The 26,862-nt window shown below is 45.6% G+C and overlaps 1 protein-coding gene across 15 annotated transcripts in view; it reads right to left on the bottom strand.

Annotated features, from left to right (window-relative positions):
- Window positions 1-26,862, bottom strand: part of MYO9A (myosin IXA) — a 163,822-nt gene that overhangs the window by 122,981 nt on the left and 13,979 nt on the right. For 14 of the 15 annotated variants that reach the window (XM_090148601.1, XM_090148600.1, XM_090148598.1 and 11 more), the window contains exon 2: window positions 10,014-10,935. In XM_090148601.1, the coding sequence (XP_090004727.1) occupies window positions 10,014-10,856 (843 nt within the window). In that variant the 5' untranslated portion in view covers window positions 10,857-10,935. Of the gene's footprint in view, window positions 1-10,013; window positions 10,936-14,124; window positions 14,397-26,862 lie in introns of those variants that run through there. The other variant, XM_090148592.1, reaches the window with a different exon arrangement.

Genomic DNA, 26,862 nt, shown 5'->3' on the forward strand with positions numbered 1-26,862 from the left:
CTGTGCAGCTAATCCAGCATGACAAGGCTCATTTCCCCATCGGCTTTTCTTTTTCTGCAAACTGAAGAAGCTGAGCCTGTGCTCTGAATTGCAGCTTCTATAATGGCTACTGTACTATTGATTAAAGTTCAAGAGCTCTATTGCCAAAAGCAATGGATGAGAAGACCTTGAGCAAAGACATTGACAAAGCTTGCAGGAGGGTTAGAAAACAGTGCTTTTCTTGAGAATTATGCCTGAAAATCATAGAATCATGGAATGGCCCAGGCCAGGGTTGCAAAGGCCCACAATGCTCATCTAGTCCCAACCCCCTGCTATGTGCAGGTCGCCAACCAGCAGACCAGGCTGGCAGAGCCACATCCAGCCTGGCCTTGAATGCCTGCAGGGATGGATTTCTTCCAAACAGGTACAACACTTAAAATTCTCCCAACATTAAGCTACTGTTGACATCCAGTTTCACTCCTCATCGTAAGCCCTGAACCCACGAACATACTCAGGCAGTTACCAGGACCAAAGCAAGCAAGCAGCAATACTTTACCTTCCCATTAACAGATGAAGAGTTGCACTAGCAGACAAAATTTCATTGCTAATGACTCTCCAAAATATTTCTGGTATCTGACACAGACGGATGAGCTTTTTCATAACATGAGTAAAGGGTTGTTTTTTTTTTGCTATTGTATGCATTCCTCTGAAGCCCGAGAGTTAAGTTCACATCATGCTTTTCAGAAGGAGGATGCCAAACCACAACCCAGCAAACTACGCTGGGTTTTACTTGATTAATCGCTTTGGCCTCCCGCATGACACCTCCAGAGCAGGGTTGTGTTCAGCAGCCCAATCCCTTGATACGTGTGAAATATCAACACTCTGGAGCTGAGATGCAGAGGGAGGAGAAACATTTCTGCATTTTACTTTTCCCTGGAAGGCCGGCTTTGCTGCACATCGGTGCATTGCATTTTATGGGGCTGATCCATTGCTGACTGAGAGCTCTGGGAAGGACAGGATGGAGACGGGAGGGAGCCGAGGCACCGCTGCTAAAACAAAAAGAGCAACCAAATGCAAAAGCTGCACGTTGCATTTGGCAGCACGCTGGGATTAGATCACTGCGAATCCCAGCTTAAGCCCCTTAATAAAGTTCAAACATGAATTTCCTGACTAAGGTAAAAAGCCTGGCTAAAATTTATGAACTGCTGGCAAGTTTACCTCTATCCCAGAGGCCTCCAAATACCAAGAAAACTCTGGCCCAGAAATGCAGAGTTCAGGCAGATAATTCAGATACATTCCTCTTTTAGCATCGTTGGAGCTAGAGCCGAGGCAATGAGGAAATAAAGTGCAGTGAGAATAAAAAGACACGCCAGTGAAATACGAAGTTTGATTAATCCACAGGAGGTAAATATCCACTCCATGCATTACACGGCCATCACTCCCTGCCGGCAGTGACTTCAGGGCTCGCTCCCATACGCACTGCTGCTGCAGCACAGCTGGGCTCAGACAGCAGCAACGCTATTCTGTGGTTCTGCAAACCATCGACTTACTTCACTACTAAGAACACTACTCCCCAGAACACACCCCTACTTTTTCAGAGCCTTAAACTAAACTGCAAAGTGCTATTTCTAAAGCTCACAAAGTTTATTTTCAATTAAGGAGTGGATACGAACCTCGCACAGAGGGACATTTAATTTCCTGCTCTAGGGAGGCAGCCCAAATCTTCCCCAGCTTCACCAGACAGCCCACTCCACCTACCAGCAGCTGATTCCTATCTCTGCCCTGAACAATGCCTTCTAAGAAGCTTCATTGTGCTCATTTCAGAGCCCTTCTGATCTGCAGGGTGAGGAGCATTTGCAGTCCAGAGGAGGATTTGTACAGCCTGGGAACTGGGAATGCAAAGCTTGCAGCGCATGCAAAGGGCAGAGAGAAGCAGAGGCTCTGGGATGCAACACTCAGCAAGCACAATTTTTCAGTGAAACAAGGCTTATCCAGAGGTGGAGGAAATGCCTTGTTATATCTGTTACCTGTCACTAGCTACCTGGCACTGACAGCAACAGATGCTCTTTCTTATTTTCATCTATATCTGGAAACAACAATTTCTGCTCTTCAGGATGATTTTCTGCAGCGCCAGGATCGCTTTCACTAAAGTATATAAATGCAACGTGTGAATCAGTAGTTTCACAGTGAAATTTGAAAGCTTTAGGAAGAAAACCTACAGACAATACCCACTGTTCAGCAAGCAGGGACACAGCACTACCCCCTGTATCTGCCCCTGCCAGCCTGCATTTCCTAACTCTAAGTATGAAGGAAGCAGTAATTCTTTCAGAGAGAAACTAATTTTGTACTTAATTAAAATCAGTTCACTCTCATTGTTGACCAGAGGGATGCAGCGGTGCTGCTGAACAGCTGTGAATCATCATTGCCAAAGAAACATAATAACCAAAAAGATGCCACAAAAATTTTATTCTTTCCTTCAATTTTGGTGAAGCTTTACAGGACACACCATGGCACCACTGACATTGCAAGAGTCACTGTCAAATTCAGTTATTTTGGAAGCCAGAAGCTGGACCAGAGCCCTGCCCTCACTATTCCACCCAGCACACAGCATCACGCCTTCCTCAAACACTCCCAAAAGCATTTCTCAGCCAGCCCTCAGCTATCAGGCAGATGAAGGCTCCAACATTTTGCCCTCATCTCAGACATGAGCATTTTCATTTCGTTCTCATTTGACATCACTCACACAGCTCTTCCCCAAGATTATATAAACTAAGAACACCTGCCTGCTCTGTGGCCATCTGCAGCTCTGCGTTCCCTGCCACAAGTGCTGCACGGGAATCACATTTCTGTTCTTGCTCCCTTCCACCAAACATGGGGATACTACAGATTTAGAAAACGTTGGCAAAAAAAAAAACAAAACCAAACAGGTTTTCTTGTTTTATCTTGCCCAGCAATCACTGATTTTAAACTAAATACATTCAGTATTGCTTACAAACAAAAACAAACAAACAAACAAAAAAAAAAAAAAAAAAAAAAAAACACCACAGGATTGATTACAACTACCTAAATTCCTATTTCCTTTACTAGTGCTTGTGGATTATTTGGCTTCTTGGTACCCTTTGTAATGACAACTGATACACTCTAAATAATCACAGAATCATAGAATGGCCTGGGTTGCAGAGGAGCACAATGCAAATCCGGTTCCAACCCCCTGCTATGTGCAGGTCACCAACCAGCAGACCAGGCTGCCCAGAGCCACATCCAGCCTGGCCTTGGATGCCTGCAGGGATGGGGCATCCACAGCCTCCTTGGGCAACCTGTTCCAGTGCATCACCACCCTCTGGGTGAAAAACTTCCTGCTAATATCCAACCTAAACCTCCCCTGTCTCAGTTTAAAACCATTCCCCCTTGTCCTATCACTGTCCACCCTCGTAAGCAGCCGTTCCCCTCCCGTTTATCCGCTCCCTTCAAGCACTGGAAGGCCACAATGAGGTCTCTCTGGAGCCTTCTCTTCTCCAAGCTAAACAAGCCCAGTTCCCTCAACCTTTCTTCACAATAATGGCTCTCTGTAACTGCAATCCATCCTGCTTTGGTTTGCATGATGCTCGCTTTTGAATATAATTTCAATTCTTAAGCAGTATTGCAGATCTCTTTCTCTATTCTTCCTTTACCCATGGTTGTCATTAGGGTTTGGACTCTTGGAAATTGAATCTTACTCTTCTTTTTATGAAATTGCTGAAAACCTGAAAGTAGAGCCCCCTTCTGGCTCAGCTTAGCTGGGAGCCATGCAGCTGTAAGCCAAAAGCAAGCAGCGTGCCTCCCTTCCTATAGAGTACCCATCACACCCCAAAATATCACTGCAATGTAACGCAGAGGGTGGCAATGAGTAGGAGCTCCGATCTTAAAAGCTGCCTGGATTCACTGACTGCACATAAGCACAAGCACAGTCCCTGCTAGGGACACTCAGGGTTACTTATGTCACTGGAGGAAAAAGGTGGAACTCTGACAGAATGAAAGAAAACTGAAGATAAACATGGAAGACAACAATTGAGAATGAATGGTAAAAACAAAGCAAAATATGTGACAAGGGGGTAAGAAGCACAGGAGGAAGGGAAAAATGAGAGAGGGAAAAAAATGGCATGTTTGGACATGGAGGGTCAACAAACAGCACTTCTTCCAGCAGAGGCAGAGCTCTGCTTGTTTCCCCAGCATGGGTGACAAAATAGTTGCCTATTCTTAAAGGTGGAGAAAAAGGGATTTCTCATAAGCCTGCCTGAGTAACGAATCACTTTTCCTGCAGTCATTTCAGGTCAGAAATAACCATCTCTGTCAGTGAAACGTAATAGAATGGACTTTCAGATCTGGGGGAGGTAATGAAATATTTGATGACAATGGAAATAATGCAGAAGAAAAAAAAAGTCAAATTCCATCATCGATGCAGTCAATCTGGATATTCCACAGAAATAAGACTGAGTGATTCAAAACTGCTGAAGCAGACGAACGTCACTCTGATACAGAGGCATAAACTGCAAAATACCACATTTGGGAAGCATTTAGTGCAGGGGCACTGCTGTGTGCCTCCTTTGTGCTGCTGCTGTTGGAGGCCTGCACAAATTCTTCCCATGTTAGACACCATCAGGCTGATCTGTGCCAGGCCCTCTCAGGCTGCACTGGAACAGGAGAACGTAACGCTCCATCCTGGCTATGTGGAACACCCATGCCTAACTCACAGCACACAGGAGCAATAGTAACTGGACACATTCTGGGGTAAAAATGGTAAAAAGCGAGCGAAGAGACAACACTCTGCCTCTCCCATTTGTATAAAGCCATTTTTAAGATAGGAAAACTGCAGGGCATATGGTACAACCTCGTAACTTAAAAACAGCACACTGAAAATTGGACCTGGGGTACAAAACTACATGATCTTATTTCTTTTTTCTGACAGAAAAGATGCTGCTGACAGAGCTGGCTCCACACAGACCGCAGGAGCAGCTGAGGACGCTCCTCACCCGGCTTTGCATTGGTGGCTCCTGGTGACGCAGCTCCTCCACGTCCAGCTCTGCAGGTCCAGGCCGTGCCCAGCTCTTAATGGATGTTTTGCTCCGCTCAATAGCTCTTTGTTCAGCTCCGGACACGTTTGGAAGCACAGCCTGCAGCTCTGGCAGGGGAGCAGCGTTGCACCTAGCTGTGGCCAGCTGCTGCCGGCAGCTCCCGGCTCAGGCAAGGAGGGGAGCAGCCTGCTTCTAGCTGAAGCCAAGCTCCATACACTCAAATTAAACAGCTTTTAATTGCTGCTTACATACGCCTCCAACAATTCAACGAGAACGAAAAAGGCAGGCTGTTAGATTTCTAAGCTGTAAGAGTGAAGCTGTAACTTCTATGCACGCCCAGGACACACTGGTGGTGTAATAACATGGCTCCAGAAGTTTAAAATAAAATCAAATTTCAATTAAAAGACATGACTGCAGTGCTGTTCCTAAGATTCCAACACAAATCCACACCTACTGGGAAGGCACACAGCCCTGCACCCCTACAAAAAGCTAAATGTTCTTTTACAAAAGCAACTCAAGCCATCAATTCTTCCTCTCTTTTTTTGGCACTGGCTATCAGGGATGAATGACAGCAACAGCTCCTATGCACAGCCAGCAGCATTCGCTGGCCTATCGCTGAAACATTTTTTTGTTATTATTTTTAAACAATTGAGAAATCCCTGCTGGGACATTCAGAAGATGCATACAAACAGCTGCTTAGAAAACGTGTCTGGCTTTTGCAGTTTGCAATGCAGTACTTCTTGTGACAAACAGGATCCCAAGATGTTGGGATCACTACGGGTTGTCTGACAACCCAGTGCCAACTCCTCGAGACCCGGGTGCATCCATTACCTCTCAGGGATGTGTGGAAATCTGCTGCTTCTCCATTTATGCTGAAAGTAAAAAAAAAAAGATGTATTGATTTAACAGATTGAGTTGCATTCAGTCCTTTCCAGCAGCGCTGACACACAGTTGAGTCCTCACTGGGTGGAGATGAGCACCTGCTGGTCCTGGGCAACACAGGAACTCTCCTCTTCTAAAAGGTGTAAAACCATGACAATATCAAGCTCATCTTGATGCCTCTAGCTCCTTTAATTAAAGGGAAAAAAGTATCTTATACAATTGTCATAAACAAGTTCTGAAAATTGGTACTAGTCAGAGCAAGGTGACAGCTAGTGAGAAAATGCTCCTGTGTTACTCTGTATACAAGATTTCAAACATCGTTAGCTTTTCTGGGATTTCTGACACTGTTACCTTCATGCTGAGAGCCTATTTATTGCTATAAAGAGACTAAGTTTGCATTTGCCCATTAAATGCTTTGTAAAAACAAACATGTATTGTTTACAAAGCTATTTTGCATCAGTTGGCATAGATATACCCCCAAAAGTTTGAAGACCCATGGATGCCTCAAAACACAACCAAGACCTGCCTAAAAAACAACAGCGTGGTGGGTCACAGCATGCACCACGTTCTTTATGTTAGGACTTCAAAAAGAAAGATGGGAGACCCGGGTTTCCTGCTTTCTCCTCAGCACAGAAGGTCATAAGGGCTCCTTTGCAATAAAAATGCCCATTGCTCATCAGGAGTAATAAGCACCCAAACTATTAGTGCTTATCTGAAACGTTAACTTCACCTTCACAGCTCACATCCCATCTCACCTTCATGTTGGTATTTTCATCTCCTATTTGGATGGAAGAGAGAGAGAGCTAATCTAGGACAAGCTCATGCTTTTATATGATTGAGCCTTAGCTAATTATTCTACCTCAAGCATCTGGGCATCAAAGTGGGTCCCATAGCTTCTCCCCACCAACTCTCCCACTGCAGACATAATGCACTATTAAAAATCTTCCTTTGGATAGAAGCATGACCTTTGGAGCTCCAGTTTGCTGGTTGAGAAATGAGAAGCCAGAACAACTTGTTCCCCAAGCACTTAGAATTCATGGGTGCTGAAGGAATGCTTCACATGCAGCTCCTTATACCAGGCTTAAATGGCTCTGGCCAAGCAGTTCTGACCTTTCTGACCATTGCACCTGGACTGGAAGCTGTGCATATTTGGGTATGGTGAATTAACACAGTGAATGATGCCACCAAGAGGGACCGAATGCTCTGCAAGGCTAATGCATGAGGACCAGGAACACTGCCCAGGAAAACCAGAAACCCATCCCTGCGTCTGACTGGGGACAGAACACAAAGCGTTTGAACTTGAGGCTGTGGATGCCCCATCCCTGCAGGCATTCAAGGCCAGGCTGGATGTGGCTCTGGGCAGCCTGGGCTGCTGGTTGGTGACCTGCACACAGCAGGGGGTTGGGACTGGATGATCATTGTGCTCCTTTTCAACCCAGGCCATTCTGTGACTCTACGATACAAAGAGATGTGGAAGTTCTAAGTAATTGCTACAAAACTGGCGACCACCAGTCAAGGACCACTGAATACACACAAAACATCTCCAATTTGCAGTGCAGTATGAAGAGAGGAGAGTAACTGGCACATGGTGCTTATTCCACAGAGTTCAACTATTTCACAGGAGCCCTGTGAGTAAATACAGGAGAGACACACCAGTAAGTGGAAGTCCTGCAATAACAACACTTCTGGAAAGCAAACCTCCTTTGGAATGAGAATCAAAGCGAAAACATTTCTTGTTCTACATGTTGCCTATTTCTCTCTCTAAAAAAAATGTCAAATTCTTGGAGTAAAGTGTTTCACTGAAGGACATACATACAAACCACATGTGCACAAACGCCTGGCACGCTTCATCGATGCCTTCTTAAATAACATCAGGGCTGGCATCTAAATGAAAAGGAACAATCTATATGGTAATTAAGCAGTGAAGCTATGCACTCTACATCCCTGATGGAGCATCAAGCTGAGCATAATGAAATTTTCATCTAAAGCATGGCATGAAGTGTATTGGAAACAGAACTACACAGGCAGTTATTCCTCTGATATCTATGTAGAACATCTGAATCTGAGAAGCTCAGTGTTGGAACTAAATAGGGCAGGAGTTTTGCTCTCTGGCAATCCAGCTTTACCGCTACCCTGCTGAAAATGCCATCTTCCATAGGTAAACAGGCTACATAAGGAAATGGGAAACAATACAGAAAAATGCAAAGAAAACCATCTATTCAAACCAATTCAAACCTTGCCTTTATTTAAAAAAAGATGTGGTATTTAAGTAATATCATTTATCATGAAATGAACAGAATTACATCATTTCAGAGATGCCAGAACTAGGCACAAGCAATGGGATTTGACTGAGGTCAGCCAGCAGAGTGAAACAGCCCTGCACAACCACTCTGAAAAGCACTGCTCCAAAGCAAGCTTGCCCGCTGAATCTCCGATTAGGGAAAGGGAAAATACTTCAGACTTATGTCAAGTGCATGTCAGAAGGAGGCAGCCCTACACCCAGCTCCTGGACAACACCACAGCATTCAGATGACAATAACAGCTTGCCTTGGAAAGCTCAGCTTGGACAGAGCTCACAGGAATCTTGTAATGACCTCTGCAAGAAAAGAGCTCCAAAACAATAGCCTTGGGTTATTCCAAAAGGTAAAGCAGGAAAATAGCAAAGCTGCAGCAAACCTTGTGCTCGCTACGCTTCCGCTCCCTCCACGCGAGCGTGGCTGCAGAGGTATTCCCAGGAACAGGCTGTGCTCTTGGAAGTGTTCTGCAACAGGCAGGGAGCTAAATTGGAATGAGCTCCTCTTATTTGCTCTGCTCTGGTCTCAGAATCCAAAGTCGGAGCACCAACAGGTCTGTCGCTGTGCACCTGCCTCTTAAAAGGCAAACCTGAGATAAATGTAAATTCATTTTCGCTAAACAGAAGGAGAACAAGAGGATCCAAGGCTTCTAAAGGGAGGGAAAAGAATGAAAATCGAGGAAAAATGATAGAGATGTTCAGCAGCCACCAAAAACACAAGGAATCAAGAGGTCAACCTGCAAACTGTTCTCAAGGTAGCAAGCCCTCAGAGCCAATCCTCTTTGCAGATTCCTTTTTAAGGCAATTCTAGGAAGTGAAGGAAAAACAGAAGTATGCACATCTTATCTGTAAGGCTACTTGATTTGTGACTACGTTGAACAGAACTGGCAGACCAGAAGAAATTCTGGATTAACCCAACCTCGGAGCGACCTGGAAGCAGCTGAAGTGCAACAAGAGAAGCGCAGCTGCCAGAACGAAGGAATGCAGAGTTCTGCCCCAAAAGCAAAAGGAGCAGCAGCCAGGATTCCCTGAACCCACAGTGCCCGGAGCCCAAGTCCTCGGGCTCACCAATGGTATGCAGACAGGGAGAGCTGCTATCACTGCCTGCAGCTGCCAGAACACTTGCACTGCTGCAGGAAGTATGGCCAACATATTCCGAGACACCAGCCAGGAATTAGGATACTCCCAAACAAACAGATGAAAGTTCACTCATAACAATATGACAAAAAAAATGACAATTCTAACGAAAACTATTTCAATGAATTACATAACAGGCTCAAAGCAAATCAAAGAATGAATGACTGTATCCCACTTCAGACTTCCGTATCTGTAAAGGTAACATTGCGGTCCGTTCTATTTCATTTCCTTACCAAAAAGGCCCCTCAGCAAATAACCAGTTACATAAGCTAAGCTAGATACTGATGACCAGCAAATAAACTTTTGGCTATTAAAATTCCTCTTGAACTATCCCCCAGCTCAGTGGAGTATATAGAGAAAAGTACCTATATCCTATAATGCCATAAATTCAATCTGCAATGTACAAAATAAAGGTTACTGGCAATTCATGAAAGGGTATGAAGGAACACTTGAGCATTAATGAACTTGTCAAAGCCATCTGCTGTGATTCTTTTCCCTTTTCTGAATCACGTAGTATTCTCCAGGCTGAAAAGCAACCTCCCGTTATTGCTCATCCTGTTGTAACTCACTTTATTATCAGCATTTACCAGGCAGCCCCGTAATAAAACCACAACTACTTGGGTTTTTTACACCATGAGAAACTTTCCACACTGCTATCATTTCCATCTTACCTCAAGCACTGGTCCAGCTCCAAGAATAATCTGTTCGACTCCGCTAGCAAATCCTTTCTGGCTGAGGGCAGTGAGGTGATGAATCAGAAAGTTTGTGCTCTGTGTCTTCCCCGAGCCGCTCTCCCCTGAAATCACGATGCACTGGTTCTTCCTGCGCTGAAGCATGGCGTGGTAGGCCACATCTGCCACGGCATAAATGTGGGGCTCCAGCTTGCCCAGCTGGTGGTTATCGTACATTTTGACATACTTAGGGTTATAAATAGGTAGAAACTTGAACGGGTTGATAACTATGAGGATGCTGCCTACATAGGTGTAGATTTTCTCTTGCTTAAAGCGGTTTCGGAGGTTCTCCAGGAGCGTTTTCTCGTTCAAGTCAGGCAGGCCGCACAAGTCATCGTAGTCCTTCTGCTGTGGCTGGGGCAGGAAGCCCCGCTCCACCATCCTGCGGCGCTCCTCCGTCACCCGCAGCCAGGACTGCAGGCTGCCGTAGTGGATGGAACCATCGAGGTTCTTCTCCCGCAGGAGGAAGCGGTAATCCTCGCCGCTCGTCCGGTTCTCGAGAGCCATGCGAGGCCACAGCATCATGCGCTGGACCGGGCAGTCGGTGGGGTTGAGGATCCATTCCTCCCCACCAAACTCCTTCACTTCCGCGAGGACGTAGCATTTTGTTTTCTCAAGCTGGAGTTTATTGATGAGCGAATCGATCACCTCGGCAGCAGTGGAAGTTTTCCGGGCGGTGATGGGGCAATAGATGGTCCCTTCGGCGATGCTCCCGGGGTAGATGTGCAAGGTGTACTCGCTGTCTTCAAAGCGTCGTCTGCCTCCAACATCATTCACACTCATATTGGATCCTTTCCCATCAGTACCTGCACTGCATAGTTGGGACGGGCCTGGGCATTGTCAGGTCATCATGCTATCAACACTGAAAATGGAGAAAAAGAAAGAGGTTAAGCTCAAATGCTGCCCACTTCAGGCGTATAAACAGGAGGGGGAAACAACTGCTTACAAGGGTCCCAAGTGATGGGACAAGGGGGACTGGTCTTAAACTGAGACAGGGGAGGTTTAGGTTGGATATTAGGAGGAAGTTTTTCAGCCAGAGGGTGGTGAGGCACTGGAACAGGTTGCCCAAGGAGGCTGTGGATGCCCCATCCCTGCAGGCATTCAAGGCCAGACTGGATGTGACTCTGGGCAGCCTGGTCTGGTGGCTGGCAACCTGCACACAGCAGGGGGTTGGAACTGGATTTGCATTGTGCTCCTTTTCAAACCCAGGCCATCCTGTGATTCTATGATTCAGGCTCACCACGACTCAGACAGAGCCACCCACATCACTTCAACCTTCTGCTAGTTTTTCCCTGGCCCTGAGGCATCAAAGATGCAAGCAGTCCCCCTGGTATTCCATCCATTCTCATTTTTACTAAGAATAAAATTAACACAAAAAGCATTCCTTTGGGAACAACACACCAGACAGCACGCTGAACCAACAGTGACACAGTGCTCACGCCAAAAAGTGCTTCAGTTTTATCAAATATCCCTACCTAATAGCTCACATGAGAGTTAGTGCCTCTATTTCCACGTTTACAAATTTCATGCAAACCTAAAGCAAGCATCATCCAACCATGACCTTGGAAAACTTTGGTTCTCCCAACACTGACTTCCCTTTGCACATAAACTATGGATTTTCTAGAGCCTCTAAGAGAACTCATCCTACCTTAAAGATAAAACGCTGGCTTAAGAAGCTTTAATGAGCCACCTTAAGGGCACGTCCCAACCAAACAGAAAATGCTTTCTCTGTCAATTCAAAGGCCCTTCTGACAAACATTTAAAATGACTCTTGAAACAATGATTTATTTGCCTAGTCACAAGTTCAAAAACCGCCTGTGACTCAGCTCTCATGAGGTTCAAGTTGTCTCAGACTGGAAATAGATTCCTTCACCAGTTCAAGAATCAAAACTGCTGATAAGCCCGATGCTTTGCTGCAGCACTAACAGAATGAGGATCTTGCATTGATTTCTTTTACCCGCTCCTACCGCTGCTCTGAAATCCAGCCTGCGCTACAAATCACCAAATTACTGTGTACTCTTAGGTGCACAACACTCTCAAATCTTAGCTGCTTTGCCTTATGACAAAACGACCACTCATCTCTCCTGGGAACCCATTCCCTGCCCCAGATGCATAACCCCACAGCAGTGGATTTAACCTTTTTTCTCCCAACTCATTAGGGCTCTAACAGTGGCACTTCTGCATCCACCAAGTCCACCTTCTCCCAGCGTGTCCACATTAACAGCAGATATGATACATTACAGTCCACTCACTCATGCATTTTTATTTCTCTCATACTGCCTAAAACCCAAGAAAATCAAACCTCTGGTGCCGAAACATCAAATATAGATAACTTCTCAACCTTAATCCCCAAGAAGACAAGACACCCCACCATCGGCCCCAAATAAATGCCATTCCAGAGCCAGAGGTCCTCAGCCTCCCAGCAAGTCACAGCGAGCTCAAAATTCCCCTCAAAGATCTTCATGTAATTCCACTATTGAGACACAAGAGAGGTTAAATTTCATACAGATAAAGGTTTGTGTGATGTCCAGGCTCACACTGAGCTTTTCATTGAGCATCGAGAAGATGCTCAGTGTGGTCAAAAGAAGCTTCAAAACCCACGCTGGGTCTGGGGTGCTCCTGAGCTCCAGGTATTTGGAATTGGGTATTGGTGTTCATTTCAAACACTCACCCTGTCCTTGTGTCCCAACACCACCATCAGTACTCAGAACTGCACCGCTGGAGACTGGGATATTTAATTTCTTACACACATCTCCAATATCCTCGAATGAAAAGCATTATTTTATGTTGTACCATTGCATTGTTCCTCGCTCCCATATTTCATGAAGTATATTATCCCTAGCCACACGATGTGCGAAGCAGAGAAATTAATATGTCACAGTGAAATACATCAGGCATGGCTACACGGCACATTGCTTGGTAGCAGGACATATATTATGCACTGGGAAGCACTCCAGCTGCTTTCCTATAGGTTTAGGATAGGCACAGATGCAGCAGGGATGATGTCAGTTCTGCGCTGCGTTGGGCTTTCTTTGTCCAGCTCGGAGCCTCCAGTATCAGCTTTTCTTTAAGGAGGAAAAAACACTTAAGCTCAGTAATTCCTCATCGAGACTTTCCTTCAAAGCTTACCATGAGACGGTCAGCTATTTTTATTCAAGTTATCTGAGCCTATCAAAGGCTGCTGACTCACGTGAGAGCTGCAAACAATACTTCAAGTCAATCACTTCGAGCAAAACCGCCTTCCACGCTGCCTCCTCCTTCCCCACACACTCACAAGCTCGATAAAGCAGCCTGCCCCTCTCCCCAGAATTTTTTTTTTTTCCCAATAGGAGCTGCATCCATGTGGCCCCAGCAGCACAGCAAACATCACCTGCACCCAAACAGCTCTGTGTCTGCCAGAAGGCAGAGCCAAGCACCAGCCAGGCACGGCACGCAACGCCAGGCGCTTCCATCCAGCACGCCGAAATTTGGCGAGGTGAGAAAGTGAAGAGGTGTTAATTTGAGCCTTATAAATCCCCACAAGGCTCACTACGTGATTTACTCTTAATGACATTAAACACGTCTTGGAGCATTACGCTGGGTCAGAGAAATGTTAATGAAGGTAATTGCCTGCGGTCTCCCGGCCACCGATGGACAGGAGCCTGGCTCTGCTCAGCATCTAACACAGCTCCACGGGCAGTGAGTTTTACAACATACAAAACCTAATCTCCCAAGTGTGAGGCTGCAAACTAAGCCTCATGCATTACAGAGCAGATTCATATTTACAGATATTTAGGAGGATCCCACATAAAAATCACAATAACCTGCTGACCAGCTGGCTGAGAGAAAACGTATTAAAATTATGATGGTCAACTAGGCTTGTAAGTACATCTACACTACAGGCAATCTTTCATTAGTTGACCGTAACGTGGTTAAAGTTTAAGGCAGTTAAACACTGGTAGCAAACATGCTTTCTTAAAGGATATATATACACAATAGCATATTGGGAGCGCATTCTGAAGCAAGTTTTATTCTGTAAGCAACATCACATGAGTGAGAATGGTTGCATTACCTTTGGGAAAGTCCAAAAAGTAGGGAGAAAAGGAGTCTGGAGCCTCTGCGATTATGTATCACCACAAAGAGCACAAGTGCAGGCTTTCAGTTGTGCTATTTCCTGCTTTTCTGCTCAGAAAGACATATCTCAGTATTTTCCTTTTCAGGGACAATGTAAGCAGCGCGTGGCAAAAAGCCAAAATAAGCTGTCCACTGGAAGCATCAGTACCCGCTATAAATAATCTGAGACAGCTAAAGCTTGAAATGACGGCCAGGGCTTGCCAAATCCTGGAGGACTGGAAAGAAAAGAGAGCAGTGTCAGTGCTGAGGCTGCTAGAGGGGCAGTTCTGGAAGCAAAGTTCATTTACAGTAACAGCGAGGAGTAACTACAAAAATAGAGAAACTTGCTTCCCCTTCCTAATCCTCAGACAACTGCAAAGCCTCGGCTGCTCGAGCTGCAGCCCTGCACCAGCATGCACACCGTGTGCAGCAGGAACTCCTCAAGCAGATAACTTAATCTGAGACAGCCCACTGAAACGTGCTGCACTGCTTCATCTGAACTTACCGGCATATGAGCTCTCTGAATTTCTCTCTGGCAGCAACAGAAGGCAGACAGAGCAACCCCCAACAACGAGCTGGTACCGGACTGCCACACCTGTCGCAGCTGATGCCATCGAAACTATGGAGCTCAGGAAAGGCAGAAAAGCCCACCGTGATGCCAAATGTCTCCTTGCACAGGGAGGAGAAAGATAAGGGTAGTTTCCTTAATTTATGAACAAAAGTATCTACCAAAACATGGGAAGTTTCAGTCACCCAGAGCGCAGTTACTGCATGCAGTAACCAGTTCATTCAGACATCATACAATGCCAATCCTCCTCTTTTAACAGCGCCTCTCTTCTTTGCTTATCCTGGTTTTCCTCTTCTCAGGATAGAAAAAGGAATATTGTAGCTTAATCATCTACCTCAGAACAGCCCAAAGAAGCTCAGCTTGTAGGTATAGAGGCAGTGCCACCTGAAAGTACCACGTCTGTAGCTGGGTATTGGTGGGGGAGGACAGCAGGAGTAGACTGCCTTGCAGTAAAACTGCTGCAAGGTCTCCATGAGAGAGCTTTATCCAAAAGAACTAGTTTAATTCTTTTGGAGTTTGCAATTGGGAAAAGTGAGATTTCTGAGTGTTCCAGTGCTGGCTTGCAATCGCAGCTCAAATGCAGTTCTTCAGAAGGAAGAACAAATGTGGACAGCAAAGAAATCAGCACTCCAGGATTCTCTGTATACAGAGAAAAGCCCTTTTGTACAAATTCCAGAGGAGCATACTTGGACTGCAGACATCAAACAAGAACCAACAAGCAGTGCCAGGGACACCTAACAAAAGGGCTGACTCTTCACTCCCCATGCCATAGCAAACCCGAGCAATTCTGTAAATAACCCCTCGATCCCTGCAACCCAAGGCAGACTCATAAGCACCACAAGTTGTTTCTGTGGCTGATATTGTCATAATAACAGAAGAAACCATGCTCGGCCAGCACTAAGCACCATCCCTCTGCTAAGGGAGGAGGGAAAGGCAGTGAAAGTATCTCTGCAAGCAGAGGTCAGCCCCACCAGCACTCCTTGGGGGTCAGGAGTACACAGAGCCCCCCAGTAAGATGCCCAGAATATGAAACAAGAAGCTGTGGATACACAGCTAAAACCATGTCAACAGTTCCTAAAGACTCATGGATGCCCTCACTGAGTGTAACCTGAAACAGGATGAGAATGCTTCATAAGTTGCTCCTAAGCTTGCTGGCTTTTCCACTGACTTGAAAATTGAGAGATGTCATCTCAGCCTTGTTTTCCCTTATTTTTATTTTTCTGTTCATCACTTCTTCCAGCAACTTGACTATTCACCTCTGTCTTAAACAGAGACCCACATTTCAGCTTGTCTCATGGAACTTCTCCACGACAGCAGCACTTGCTTTGCTGTGCAATGCAGGTCTTTCTTCTCTTTCTGGGGTGCATCCTGTTTACCGTGCTTGAATCTTACAATTCTTCCTATTTAAGAGGCCTGTGGGTACACAGATACTTCAGCAGATGATTCCAAATCCTGGAATTACCCAACATTTTGAGGTTTTGCTATTCCCCTGTGGTCCAAGAGCTATGAATGCTGCTCAACAGCCTTTTTCCTAGCAGCTCCAAGCAGAGCCAGGACACTGCTACCCCTTAACCATCCTCTTGCTGATGTACTGTGTGGAAATCTGCTGGGCTGCAGCAGACCTTTTTTCTAAGACAAAATGGAAAGGAAAAAAAAAAAATCACAGGAAAAACTGTTGCAAAGCAGTTCCTAGAGGCCGCTGAAAATGGTTCCTATGAACAGGGAGCTGACTTAAGGCATGAATAATATCACAATCACTTACTCTTCCCCTTAAGGTCAAAGCACCTTCTGTGCAGAGAATGAATCAGTGTTCAAGGAATTAATCACAGCCACGCTCTGAATGAAGCTCTTGTCTGCAGGGTTCCTGCCTCGCTCGCTGGAGAAGCTGCAGTAGGCATAGATGAAGGCCCTCTAAAACGGAGCAAAAAGGGCCAGCAGGAAGGCATGCTGAGGTCTTGTGATGGAGGAAACTGAATGGGAGAAGTGATTTCCATCTCTACTTCCGTCACAGGCTTTCTGCATGATGCTGGGAGGCGAGAAGTGTGGTGCAAACAAAGCAAGTCACCGACGGCCACGGATGTTCCTCTTTCTTCGGTTCCTAAACTGAGTCACTGCAGCCTGGTTCCTGGAAATGCTACAGTTCTCCTGAAACTCCACGCACTAAAATAGCCTGCTTTCTCATGGCACACACCCAGCAGTTAGCACTTCCCGGCTGATACTCACCATGCCCCCCTCCCTCTACTTCATCTATGAAATCACATCAGAGTGAGCAAGGACACAAACGCTGCGTGCTTAGCACGTGAGCATCATCACTAAAAGCTTTGCTCTGACCAGGGATGCCTGGGGATTGAGCTGGCACTGGGCACCCTGCTCTCCAGCTGCTCCCTGGGTCCTTTCTTCTGCAGTGCTCCCTAGCTTATGAAAGTCTGAAAAATAGAAGGTTATCCATGTAATGCTACAGTTCATCTTCTAAATTTAAATTAGAACGAACACAGATGAAAAGACAGAGTGGGTCTGGTCTTCAGAAGCAAAAAACCCAAAGGACCACAAGGGCTGGAAAGTGCAGCCAAGAAAAAAATTAAGGATAAAATGCCAGTGCTCCCCTTTAACACAGCCATCATAGATCCCAGAATTATTTGCTGAAGAACTACAAACTCAAACACAGCATCTTTCTATTCCTTCCCCCGTCCCTGTAGACACTGAAGGCCATGCTGGGCAGGGCTCTGAGCACCCAATCAACATGCAGACATCCCTGTTCCTTGCAAGGGAGTTGGAGTGGATGGCCTTTAAGGGTCCCTTTCAACTCTAAGGATTCCATCATTCTGTCAACTCAGGAAGCGTGCCTGTATTACTCATACTTTTGTTAGCAGCCAGAGTGTTCAGATTACGAACGTGAAGAAAACAGTGCCTACACTAAAAGTCTTATGGAACCTGCTAAAAATGAAGGACAAGAAGCGCTGGAGCAGAGAGATACTGCCAAGCATCACGCTGAGGATGCCTCACCAGCCCCAAAACAGTCCCAGAGAAGGCCTTTTGCACAGCTTAGGGATTACAAAGGCATTAAGTACAAGATGCTTCTATCCTAGAAGAACCCAAGAAAAAAAAAGCCTGGGAAATGACAAATCCTGCATCTCCTCACCAGCCCTGCAGGCACCAGTGTCAGGAGAAACCTGGCTGAGGGATTCAACCACAGCTTCAGCAGAGGAGGCTTCACACTTCGTCCAGAACAAATACCTGAAATAAGAGCTGGGCAAAGATGAGGCATGCCTGTCCAGGAGCTATAAATCTCATACAAATGCATTACAGTAGTAGCTAAACGTCACTGCAACTCTGCACTAGAACATTTCACAAGATAACTGAAATAAATAGTAGGGGGGAAAAAAAGCAACAGATTTCTGCTAGTTTTAAGAAGTAATTTACCATTCTTGAATAGCATCATCGTGATAACTTGAGGCTTTGGATGTTTTGGTTTTTTTTCCCCCAAAAGATCTTAAGGACGTTGATGTTATCTGGCAGAAGGCAACACAACCTGACCGCAGAGCCACGCTGAAGTGCAGTAGTGCTGGAGAAGCTGTAACTTCATGACTGATGGTCTCATCCCTCATGTTGCAGAGCATGAAGGACTGCAACCAGCGGTGAAAAAGGGATGGTTTTACAACTTCTTCACAGAAAACTCTTTTTAGCTATCAACCTTATTCAATAAAATACTCCAGCGTTCCTAACTCAGTTTTACTACACTGCACAAAAATTACTGCCCATCTGCTTCCAGAGACTCCTCAATTAGGAACCTTGAGCTTGCTCTTCTGTAAAGGAGACATTTCCAACTCTCCTACTGATAGAATACATCCTGCTGATGCCTACTCCAAGATTAGAACCAAAGATAAAGTGCAACTCTTATTGAGTTTAAGCCACTTTTTATTTTATTTTTTACATTTTAGGTAAAACATGCCTTTTAATAAATAGAAGTTTAAACACCTAGAGCTTAAAAAAAAAAAAAAAACACAACCCTTTCCTGTTCCATCTGTCTCTGATTTGAGCCGTGGGCGCTCAGAGGCACCAAAGACCGTCAGCTTAAGCCATCAGCAAATCCCCGCGGCCGCCGCCGCATTTACTTTCCCTCCTCCCCAAGCACTCTTGCAAATGTCATTTCCAAGCAGCAGTTTCTTCTGCTCTAACTTTCACTTCCGAAATACAAATCAACAAGGCTTGGACACCGTCCATCCAGGTACTTTCCAAATCCTCCAAATCCTCCAATGCATTTCCATAGCACTACGAATGGAGGCAGCCCTCAGCTCACTGCTGAGCGCCTGGGCTCTGCCTTCCTGTTTGCCACTTCTGCTCGTTCCACCTTCCCGTCCGCGATCTGCCGATGAAATCATTTCCCAAAAGACAATAATCTCTTCTGCAGCAAATAAAAGTCAGCCCTCAGCAGCAGTAACCGCAGCCTCGCCAGAAGACAACCAGCTGCTCCTGGCTGGACTGAAGGTTTGCATTACGCGAGAGACAGCACCACGCGCTGTCCCAGCACATCCGTCCCATCTAGGAGCTGCAGCTCAGTGCATGGCAGCTGGCAGCTACAGGGTAAGAACCAAGAGGAAAATAATTTGCTATTTCTTAACGTCACCACAATCATTGACCAAACAAAGCAGAGCATGCTTTAAAGAGTGGGACATCAAATGAAGTCCTCCAAGTCCTCCTCCTTCCTCACCACCACCAAAACGCAGAAGTTTGAGAAGCACTGCGTATTGTAAAGCATTCAGAAACATGCCACCAGGAGAAGGAATATTAAACTGCCAGATCTGCTCAGTGACCTCAAAACAAACGAGCAGGGTGAATCACATTTTAAAGAAGACTTCCAGCAACTAGTGCAAGAAAAACCCAAGTTCTTCCTCTGAAGGCCATATTCAGAAAAAAAAATACTCATCCCACAGATGATGATAATTTACAAGCTATGGCACAGATAGATTGGTGCATTTCAGCTAACCACAAAACAATGTATTCAATCTCAGAATTAAACTGTCACTGAAGTGCCATAACACAAGAGTGGCTTTGAAACGTGGAGATGAGTACTGTGAACGCACTGGGACACGAAACTAAAAACAAAACCTTCTCCCAACACAAGCACTGAAAATATCTTGAATTATAGATGACAGCTTCACTAAAAATAGTTATTGTCAGACAGCTCAGAACACAAGCTTTGGAGTTCTTTGAGAACATTAATATCTAAAGGAAGAATAAAAGGGGAGAGATAGCCAAGTATTTAATAATGCACAACATCTGCCTGTCGCAGAGATGGAGCTATTTTGGGGAATTTGTGCTACTTTAATAAACAGAGGCACGCAGGTGATGGTAACACTGAGAAAGTTTCCACCTCTGCTGCTTGTCTACACACAGAGTGAAAATACAGCTGCCTGTTGAGAAATGGATGCGACAGACTAATGCATGAGAGGACAGGCTCCTCCAAGCGTGCGCACTCGGGGCGATGCCAGCAGACAGCAGATTAACTTCTTGGTGCTGAGGCACAGCAAGCTAAGAGACAGCGAAAGCTGATAGGGAACAAGAACACAGAAATGAGCCTGGTGATCAAAAACACACCTAGAGATGTCACCGAGCAGCCTGCACACAGCTGTGAGAATGGGCAGGAAAAGCGCTGATCACACCGCTCTGCTCGTCTCCAAAATAACCCTGCGTCTATCCACATCTGGCCAACGGGAGCTCTGCACACACTGCAGAATCCTGATGAGACCAACCACCCGCGAGCCCACAGAAAAGGCTCACATAATTAAGAGTTTTAATTAGCTAGGTTATTAGTCTCGGCAAGATAGGAAGTACTAAGGCTCACTGCTTATTTGTTTGGTTAAAACCAAAGCATCGGAACATCACAGAGAAAGACTTTATTCTAAAAAAATGAGCAGGAAAAGGAAAAATTCCTACATGTGCGTGGTGTTTGTTTTGAGAGGCGAAGTGCTATGGATGGCCTGTCAGAGATCAGCCACAGCATCCAAACAAAACACTGCGAGCTCCGCAAGGCAAACCCGCGGCCAAGCGAGGAGGGGAGCTTGCAATGGGAACTCCGAGGCCTGGTCGAGCTGCAGCTCAGCCTCTCCTCGAGGTTATCAAGTTACTGCTTTCTGAGATGGAAAAGATAGGCTGCAGGAATTCAGCAGGACCAGTACCGGGGAACTGATGCATCCATCAGTGAATCAACGTGGTAGAAATCACCTTCACAAAGAAAAAACCCATAAACGATCGAGTATCTACAGCAGAGGTTGTAACACAGCCATCGTAAAATGTGTATTTTAGGATGCAAGCCCTCCGGCTCGTTCCAGACTGGGAGGTTTATTGGCATTCACACACCTTTTGCTAATGATACATCACCGAGAAATGTTAGGAAGAAAAAGCATCTGGACCTCCTCCTTCTGGGCAACAGCCACAAACAGCGCCCGGCTCAGCTCGTAACCCCATCTCTGCACTTGGAGATCGGTGTCTGCCTTGCACGGCCAAGCTGGGGCTCAGCATAAGTGATGCCAGCAGTGGAATGCAGCTATCGAATAAATAAAATTCAGAAGTACATTCTGGTTTCTGGAAAAATCACTAAGTCCAGTGAGGCAAGAATAAAGCTGATCAAGGTAACAGCCCCAGTCTCACCGCGTTCTCTGAAAAATAACAGCAACTGAAAAAGCCCTCTCTCACGTGGAAGCTGGAGATCTGTTGCTTGATCTCCAGAGAAACGAAAAAATAGCAACAATCACAAGTTGGCAATGGACTGATTTCCATGCTTCAGTAGGCACAAATTGAACCGAGCATATTCAATTGAAACCGGCACAAACTATTCGCTTTCTCCTCCCAGCCTGACTGTTTTAAGCTTCCACGTGTCGCCCCAGTCTTCAGAAGGCTATTTTTCATCCAGAATAAGAGGGCACAAGGGAGGTGGGAGGGTAGCAACCACTTCTTTCCATTGGAAGGCATATTTTTTTTCATTAGAATAGAGTAACATTAAAAACCACAGCAGAAGACATGCTTTTCCACCACACCGCACCCCATCCAGTAACAGAACAGATTCATCCTCGGCCAGAAACATGAAATCCTGACCTGATCTATCCTCAAAAAGGGCATTAAAGCAAATGGAAAACAGAGCACAGGGCTCACGCAGCCTGCACCACGAAAGGTCAAGCATTCTCAGATGGCTTCAGAAATTAGATGAGACTGCAAGAGCAGAGTATCCGAATCTCAAAGATAACCTCGTATCCTGAGCAGAAGCACCACGGGGACAAGGAGCTGTGCTCAGCGAGCTCTGCAGAAGGGTTTCTTGGACATCTGCTCATGCATTTACCACCCAGTGGCTCCCAAAGCCGCTTCGGCGGCAGCATTTGTCCTAATTGCAGTCGGTGGATAATCGCGCTTATCCCGCACTGTTAGCTGCTCTGGGGGTGCAAACACAGGACAAAGCTCTCTTCCACCTTGCAGGTCACTTTTCTTTGAAATCTGCGATGGATACAAAGCTTCCCAGAGGGTAGTTTGGCTTTGAATGTTTCAGAACCACGCACTGACTGTTACCTTTGGCTGTCACATATACGTATTTACTTACACCAGCAAGTAACAGACTATGCAGATTTGTTAAATTAACAAGTGCTTATAAACACATTCCTTTAAGTTTGTTGAGTTCACCTTTCAGATTTATTAGGACTTCTAAATCGGAGAGCATCCATAAATTTCTAAATTACTCATCAAACTTGTTACCTGGCCCCCAAAACCGAGCCCACAAAGCCAAACAAAAACCGCAGCGCATCTTCTCCAAGCTGGATTCCTGAGCCCTGCGCAAAGCCTTGAGCAAACACAGCAAAGTGCCATCGTGCCCTTGGAAGGGGACCAGATGCAACCGAGGTCAACTGTGCGTTATCTAAGAAACCGAAACGCGATGCTGATGGCACTCAAGCCAGGAACAGCCTGGCTCAGGTAACACAGCTGGCTGCATGGCCACCTTTTATTTACAAGAAGGACAACTGAGAAGGGAACCACAGGCACTCCATGCTAACCAGATGTAAGCGGTGTTCCACCACCACCTCGAAACAAAAAGATACCAGAACCTCAGCTATGAGAGTTAAACAGGGGTCCAGAAAGACAAGCCATCCTTTTTTTCACAGCTCTCTCTCCAGTATCACCGGACCTCAATGCAAAAATGCCTTATAAGATCTTACAGAAGTGAGGCCACTTACTTTCCTCAATTAAGTCACCTACATTTGTATTTAGTATGTTAAACTTTCAGCCAAATAACTTCAGCCATACATTTCTCATACTCAAGGAACTCATTTCACAATACTCACCCACCCAACTACATCAGCAGACCCGGCAACTTCACCTATGGCACACAGCAGTTAGGTGAGGAGGACCTGAGCATTTACATAAACCAATCGAACCAAACGCTTCCAGACTACGACCAATTATTCAACTGGCACGAGGCCAAGAGAGCTTTCCATCAGAGAAAGAGGTCGGCGAAATCCAATAACAAGTATTTAAAAAGACAAGTAAACAACATTAGTTCGATTTTCTGGCCGGGAGGCACGGCGAGTTCATTATGAAACGGGAAGGGGGATGGAGGGGTGACCCAGCAATAAGATAAAATAAAAATCAGCAGATTTAATCCACGGGGTGGGTTTTTCTCCCCGATTACTTGCACACCATTACCCTGGAAGAATTAGAAGCATTAGGACAGCAGCGCTGGCCACAACAGGCAGCTGCCCGAGGCAGCAAGCCATGCTTTCTCCTGCGGCTGCTCTGTGTGCTGCAGCAGCGCGGGGTCGGGCACGGAGCAGATGCTACCTCTCACTTCTAATCAGAAGCACAGAGACATGGCACTCGTCAGACATGCCGGCTCGCAAGGCTCACTGCCATCACGGATCCTCCAGACGTGCGAGAAGAAAGTGCAGGTGTGCTGTTACTCCTCCTACAAATTCAAAGAATGAATTCAAAGAATTCAGCAGGGAAATGCAGACACGGTCAGCCTCACTGTAAGATTTTTAGGACTCGGCTCATCACACCAAAAACGGGGCAGGAATAACAAGAGGCATCCATTTCCTATTAGCACAAATGCACTGGCAGAAAAGGGACGAGCGAAGGCCAAGTTGCCACTAATTAATTCGCATTGTTTGGAGAACTGAAATAGATCCCGTTATTTCTTTACCAGTATGAGAGATAAAAAGGACAATATCAAAAGTTCTTCTATCTGTTCGTAAGCAATAAGCTTTACAGAGCTTCTTCACCCATCTATGAGACGATACCCCACCTCTGCCACATGCACAGCGATGCAGCCCAAGATTTGGATCAGAAACCTGAGATTTCGCTGACTTCTCAGAAAAGCGATATGCGCTGCTCTTGCCATTCTGAAGGGCCTGAGCACTTCCAGCAGCACTGCCTCGACCTTCCCTAACAAAGCCAATGAAGTTTTCCATGCTTGGACTCAGCCTGAAAGTCACTTTCAACAGAAAACCCCTTTTTTCCAGCTTAGCGTTATTGCTCTCTGCACCTCAACTGCAGGCAGAAAGAGGGATCAGGAGCCTCACACCCATTTAAGGGCATCACCATCTTTTAGCTGCCAGCATTTGGCATCTGATGTGCATGGAAAACCATTTGGTGTTTGATTATTCTAATTGCCTTCAGCAGAAACACTGGCTGACACAAGTCCCATCGATCTGCCACTTTCCCCAATCCTTTCCAATAAAGTCTGCAGTGAAACTCCTCTTCGGCATGACCAAAGGCAGCACCATTAACCCTAACTGTTAAAGGGTAATCAGGTTTGACAAGCCGCAAGTTTTAACAGAATGATGGCTGGGGGTTTTTTTCTTGCCTGGTTAAACATGTTTCTCTGAAACAGAAGTGGCTTTTTTGTTTTGTTTCAAAAGCAATTAAATGTAAGGCCAACTTAGCTTCAGTAACAAGGATCTGAAGAGCCAGACACCAACAGAGCACAGTGAGCTGCCTGACTGGGATGGCACCTGCATTGCTCAGACCCTGGGATGTCAACTGCCCTTTTCCTTTCAGCTTCTGCTACAGGCACCCAATTCTACCAGCACTTTGCCAACTGCTCTTTCAGACATCGTACATTTGATCAGCTTACTCAAATAATGACGTTTTGAAATAAACATCAGTCCCTTCTTCAGCCTGAGAACAACCTGTCTGTCTCTAGCACCACTTCTGAGATAGGAGAAATCGCATCCCTCCCAAATGAGATTGTGCTTTCTCCAAGCACATAATTCAATTCTGCAATTTCCATTTCCAGTTAACTATGACAACTTTACAAAATCAGTCTGGAATCTTTTATAAACCAAGCAGTGTGGCCTCAACCACCCCCCACCCTCCCCAAATGTGAAGTTTTCCATTGTAAGCTGAATGAAATCCAGCAGCTATGCCTTGCTGCAGCAAATGCCCTCAGCAGCACAAGGGAGACCCAGCCTTTTCCAATCCCTAAGATAGCCCTGATCCTTGAAACTCACTGCCATACTCCAGCTACCTCATGAGATCCTCTGTTTGCAGTAATTAGCATCATAAAAATTAAGGCTCAGAAGTTGTTCACCGAGGAAAGCTCACATTGGAGGAGTAAGGGGGGGGCAAAAGAAGTCCTGGTACCCAAAGTGTCATCTTTCCCCTAAAAGAGAATAGGAGGTGGAAAACTCAAAGAAAAAGCAAACATCTCACTTGAAGCTTCTCTGAGGACCTCTCACTTCTGTTACCTGAAAACCAGAAAACGTGCTGGTATAAAACATATAAGCATTGTAATTATCTGTCCAGAGTGTCCCAGAGAGCATATGGCATGGAAATGAAACTGCCTTATATCTATTACCTTTGCTATGTGATGAGATCAACAGAAGGAAGTGTGAAAAAACGTTTAAAAATATGTTCAGTGTGGGATCACACAACTGAAGCACATTCATCATCAGGGTAATGTAATGACACTAGGAAATGAGCTAAGTCAATTTAAGATTGAAGTCTCTTTTTCTCTTTTTTTTTTTTTTTTTTGAAGTGCATCTGTTTGGCTCATATCAACCTGAACCTCACCATTTAGCTGGTTTTCATCTCAGATATATGCATGTAAAAGATGCAAGAACATAAATCAAAATGGATTCTTCGACAGGCACTCATGAAAAACATGCCTGTGCTTTTCTTTTTGCAGCCCTGCTGAATAATCTGGATCCCAGCAGGTCCCAGCTGCAGCTCTCCATGTCAGTGGGCAGTGGACGAGATCTCACTTCAGGCTGACCCTTGTTTGTTTTGTTTGTCAGGACAAATGAAAGCAGCTGCTTTTTCACCCAGGTGGATGAGAGACACTGGAGTACACCCACAAGGACAGCAGGCTCCTGCAGAGGATGCAGCATCCCTGCTACTTATCTCCTGGGATCACACAGCAGTTCCTACAACGGTTGCTTTCTACAATCAGAAACGAGGACAGCAAACCACAGTGGGCTCACAGTGAAGCCAGCTACAGACCAACAAGCTGAGCACATTTCTAGGATTCCCAACAAAGATTCGAAGTGATGTCAACAGACATCCCTAGCTCAGTTTTAAGGTGGATGACAGGCAGAAGGCAGCTCAAGGAGGAACAAGATGCTAAGCAGCTTTAGTCCTACCAGTTCTGTGGGTAAACATCCTCAGGTGCAGCGGGGAGACAAAAACCAGGCAAAAGCCCTGGCACAAAGAAGCTTTCACAATTAATATAAGGTTTTTGTTTTCATGCATGCTAAAAGAATCCTGAAGTACTTCCACTTCAAACCACCCAAGCTGATGGCTGCTTTGTACATCAAGACACTGTCTCCAATGTGCTGATCTGGTTACTGATTTCACCAAACTACACGGTCTGCTACATCACTTTCCTTACGCTTTCAGTTCTCTTACCTCTCTGAGGTTACATAGGTTCATTAGCCCTGCACCACATCCTGAGCAAAGCACCAGCACGAGCCAACAGAAAGAACCAAGACACTGAGTACTCGAGCCACCAAGTGATGGCACTAGGACGTTTAAAGTATGAATGAAGAGAAATGTAAAACTGAAAAGCTTAGCTATTTTGGCAAGGCAGTATGTAAAAAAATCAAAAAAGGAAAAAAATAAACACCATCGCCTCACGGTTTGAGTTACCAT

This window comes from Phasianus colchicus, chromosome 12 (assembly GCF_987193195.1).
Source record: "Phasianus colchicus chromosome 12, bPhaCol1.hap1.1, whole genome shotgun sequence".
In the NCBI taxonomy this organism is placed as follows: domain Eukaryota; kingdom Metazoa; phylum Chordata; class Aves; order Galliformes; family Phasianidae; genus Phasianus; species Phasianus colchicus.